The sequence below is a fragment of the Asparagus officinalis genome, chromosome 6, assembly GCF_001876935.1.
Source record: "Asparagus officinalis chromosome 6, Aspof.V1, whole genome shotgun sequence".
In the NCBI taxonomy this organism is placed as follows: domain Eukaryota; kingdom Viridiplantae; phylum Streptophyta; class Magnoliopsida; order Asparagales; family Asparagaceae; genus Asparagus; species Asparagus officinalis.
The window spans coordinates 58,412,477-58,417,186 of NC_033799.1; the positions used below are offsets into that span (position 1 = coordinate 58,412,477).

Below are 4,710 nucleotides of genomic sequence, written 5' to 3' on the forward strand. Positions count from 1 at the left end.
GGTCTTTCTACACCAAAAGCATTGCAGGGGTTCTATCCACCTCGACAATTTTGTTACTCTTTTAAGAGTCAAAAGAATTCACTCAGGGGGTCTATCCACACAATTAGAACTACAATAGGTCTATCTGCAATTGGGCGACACTACAGAGGTAACAATTTATAAGCAAACCCACCAACAAACAAAATTGATCAAGCCAGTGAGGTTAAGCACTAAAAGAACTGAAAGTGCTTTAAATACTTGTAAGAAGCTATAACAATACTACCTCAAATAAGCAGAAAAACAACCAACCAAACTACAATCAACAGTTGCATTACACAGTTTCCAACTTAAAGATTAACAATTTTTTTACCAAAATAGTAATCATTGATAAAACCCAGGACAGGGCCTACTAGGTCTTTCTCACTGTCTCCATCTTAATCATATCTATATGTGGGGAGATGTTTAATAAAAGTTGGTGTACAATTTGTATTAATTTAAATTTTTAAGGACTAAAATGTAAATATAGAGATAATAATGATTAAATGAATCAAGTATGCTACTGGTTAAATGAACAAATTCAGTTATATATTAACTGAATACTAAATATTATTTCTTTACTATTGAATGACCTTATCGATTGAACATAATAACTGAATGAAAACAAACAACTAATAAATAGTTAATTAAAAAATAATAAACAGTTAATTGTTTGATCAGTGTTAACCCCTACTCATCATATGTTTTAAATTACAAATTAAATACAGATCAAACAACTTCTGACCCTCCATATATATATATAGAATAATAGGAGAAATCAACATTTTGCATTAACTATCCACAAAAAGGTCCTAAACGCATAAGCTGTAAGATAATAAATTAACTATTACAGTAAGTTTTCATAGTAAATAAAACACGAATAGAAGGTTATTGCATACCTACTCGGAAAGAACACTCATGAAGTTATTTGAAGAAAAATGTGGAAGCATTGTACTCCCACCAACTTGAGAACTGTCCGTGAAATCCAGTTGAAGCTCTTGCTTTACTCTAGCTCCATCGTCACCTGTGCTTGTATTCCTAACACACTGTTCACTGGTAGGAGACTCAATGTCATCCACTGCAAACCGGCTGGGGATGCATGTACCTTTACCAACAAAACCAAGATTTCTTGCTTGTGCTTGATCAAATGACTTCCCTGCCTTTCGCTCAGAGCCTTGAGACATAATATTAGGTAAATTTACAGGCAATCTGGTAGCAGGACTATCATTGATGTTCGAGTGATGTAATCGCCAACCTGTGCCGCTATTTGTAGAAGTTGAATACGATGATAGCGATGATGAAAAAGACACTGAAGACCCATTTAACACCCCGATATTTGTTGTATCCCCAACTACGGATTGTTCTAAATGCAGTGAAGCTTTGTTTGATAGTGATGGCAGTCTGTACTCTGGAACTCCGTTAATGTTTGAACTGGATTTGACGGTACCAGAACTGTTCTCGGACTGAAATTTGTTTGATGATTCTGATTGGACACCTATGGAGCTTTGATTCAGAAGTAAAGAACCTTGGCTAACACTTAAAGAATTTGATGGTCGAGAGGGAACAACTAGACAAGATGGCTGCACATTAATTATATGATGCGGCTCTGAGACCACAGGGTATGGCTGCTGCTGCTGCTGCAACACCTGCATCATCATGTTAACTTTTGGAGTATTGTTCACCCCTCCAACGTTTTTTATGGCATCTGCAGTGCCTAGATAATTTGACGGCCAGATTGAAAAATCAGCAGACATATTCTCACCAATTCCACTAGTTGGGAATTGCTTAGTTATCCTAGATTGGCATTTAAAAAGAGGCTGACCAAATTGGACATCTCGCTCAGAAGGAATGCATTGAGGACCTTGTCTCGAAGATTGCAAAACTGGCTGATCCATAGCTGGAAATACTAAGCTGCCTGAAGGACGGCCTAAAAGCTCAGCATGCAGGGCAGCAAGGGTTTCTGGGTGGATTTGGCCTGAGGCTGCAAGAGCTTGGAAATCGAGCCTTCCCCCAGAACCCACTTTTGCATCTGGCTCTACAGGTCCACACAAAGAACTAGGAATTCCATTCTGTTGTTGAGCTACACCACTTATTCTCTTCAAGTACAATCTGAATTTCTGCATATTAACACCATTGTACTGAAAATAAATATCTGAACACATAATTCAAGAATGGCTAGAAGTATAACAATAAATGCAGAAGTATATATGAATTAATTGAAGGCAATCACAGACTATATAGAAGGCAACATACGATTGTATCAAGTATGTTTACTTTTACAAAGTAATTTAATCAGAGCTATCCATGCTGAAATATCCTAGTTCCTCTTAAACTGGCTTTTATTTACCAAAAAGCTGAGTTTCAAGTCAGAAGCATCATTTTCAGATGTAATTAATTGCTTTAAAATGTATTGCAAAATATAAATACTGTTTTACAAATATAAGACAATCAGCACCTTTCCACATGTTCTACTATCATCTATGATATAATTGGCAAGGCTCTGGTCGAGTTCAAATGGGGTGTTTCCCTATAGTGTCTTACATGTAAAAAAGGTATTTGAAAAATATATCAAACTTGCATGAACAAATATATAAACTAAATAATTGTATGTATGATATCCTCAACAACAAATCAATCAATTGTTCTATACATGGGGTTCCAGTATAAATTATTTTTATTTAACAGCAACAATTTGTCAACTCCTTTGTAGTTGGGACCATTACTTATCTGTTATGACCACTGGTCTACTCTAGTTTTCCTATCTTATTGACAACTACTTTAATTAACCAACAGATATATTATTATTGAATTTAGCAGAAAAATCTATTGATATGAGGCATACACTCCTCCCTGGAGAATACACAAGATAGTTTACTATATTTCTCTTGCTTTGTGGCCTATCCATAGATATGGCAATCATATTCACATGTGATTCATGAAAACAAGAGTTCACAATCCTCAAGTCTGATATCCATATATACATGTGATATATCATATTTAACATTACCAAATTCAATTTTGAACTCTCATATTTTAGCCCAGGAAAAGTTTTGGGCAATCTTGTGTACATTTTGGCTGGTGTTTACTGTTACTAAACCCAAAACAGCTCAGCAATTACTGCCCCATTAGCCTGGAGCAGATAATAGAGGAGGTTTGTTGTCCTAGGGTCCGGGAAGTCCAAGATGAAATGACCAAACTATGCCACTGTTGGCTAGTTTTATGACCCTTGCTTCCATGTTCTACTAGAAAGCTCTCCTCCTACATATATTTTGTACCTAGCAAGAAGAAATAGTGCAGCATCAAATCTCAGCTCACAGGTTGAGAACCAGTTTAGCTGAAGACCTGTCCAAGGTATCCTTTGAAGTTAGACTAGAGCTCAGACAAACACATTGAGAAGGAAGTAGACTTATTCTTCTTGTTGATGGTGATGGCAGTAGTTTGTTGAAGGATTTTAAAAACATGTATAAACAAACAATTTTCTAAAAAAACAATGGAGTATGTTTGATATTGTAATTCTGTGGCTGGCACTTAAAGCTATTTAACTTGTCTAAGCAAGATAAGATATCCAATCTGAGATGACCTATCTAAGTACATTAGACCAAGGTTTTAAATGTCGGATGTCGGGTTCATGTCGGACGGCTGAAATCCATGTCGGATAGCGAAAATCGGGGATATATCGGAAGACATGGACTAAATATCGGATTGTCATATCGGGTTGTGCGCATATGTATAATATCATGTCCTAAATATAATCTAAGCATTCCTAAATTCAATATAAGCATACTTTATAAATTGATCTAGAGGCATCGCCGGCAATGGGTGGATTCTGACGTCGCAGGGAGGCAGTGTCGGCGACAGGACGTCGTAGGGAGACAGTGTCGAGGCTCTTCTTCTTCTTCTTCGTCTGCTCGAGGTCCTTCGAATGAGTCACTGACACCCCTCTTTCCTTTATCCTGATGACGGGATACCCTGTCACCCTCGGGTTCGATTAGGGTTTGGATTTCAGGACGCAACGGGAGATGGACGACGGGGGTCCGAGATAGAGGTGGGGGAAGGGCGTCGTCATTCACGAAAGGCGTGATCAGTTCACGAATTCGCTATAGCCCTAATTTTTCTCTTTTCTTTCTATCGGGTTCATAAGAAACCCTGAAATATGAGAACGGGTCAAACAGGTTTGGGTTTTTATCACTAAACCCAAACTTAATAACAAAAACAGATCTAAAAAAAAGGGCTATATTGACCGATTTTTTAAGGCTGGAAAATCGGTCGATATGCTCGATATGGCCCGATATTTTCGATTTGGCTCTGAAAACCGACATACGAGTGGAAAACGCCCATGTCGTGTCGCTCAAGCCCTCAAACCGACATGTCGGACATGTCGGCCAACATTTAAAACCTTGCATTAGACACTTCAAGACATTTAACTATGGAGGAGGAGATCTGATCCCCTGCCATCATCGTCGATGAAGTTTTTAACAATGGAAAACAAGCTAGGTTATTTCGCTAATTTGATTTTCAAATGTGCGAATACATAAAGGTGTTCTTGTGATTCACTAATTGCATTTTGGGTGAGTATGGTGTTTTCTTCGGGATAGTTCAAGGTTCAGGTGAGTTTTGGGTTTGCCTAGAAAGAGCAAAAGCAAAAGGCGGACCAGAAAAAAATACTTAATTAAAAAATTAAAACCCAAAATTAAA

At 37.5% G+C, this 4,710-nt stretch overlaps 1 protein-coding gene across 2 annotated transcripts in view; it reads right to left on the reverse strand.

Annotated features, from left to right (window-relative positions):
* LOC109844256 (two-component response regulator ORR21) overlaps nt 1-4,710 on the reverse strand; it is a 16,012-nt gene that overhangs the window by 4,731 nt on the left and 6,571 nt on the right. The window contains exons 5-6 of one of the 2 annotated variants that reach the window (XM_020413226.1): nt 1,271-2,132; nt 915-1,189 (exon numbers count right to left, since the gene is read on the reverse strand). In XM_020413226.1, coding sequence (XP_020268815.1) covers nt 915-1,189; nt 1,271-2,132 — 1,137 coding nt within the window. Of the gene's footprint in view, nt 1-914; nt 2,133-4,710 lie in introns of both variants that reach the window. The other variant, XM_020413225.1, reaches the window with a different exon arrangement.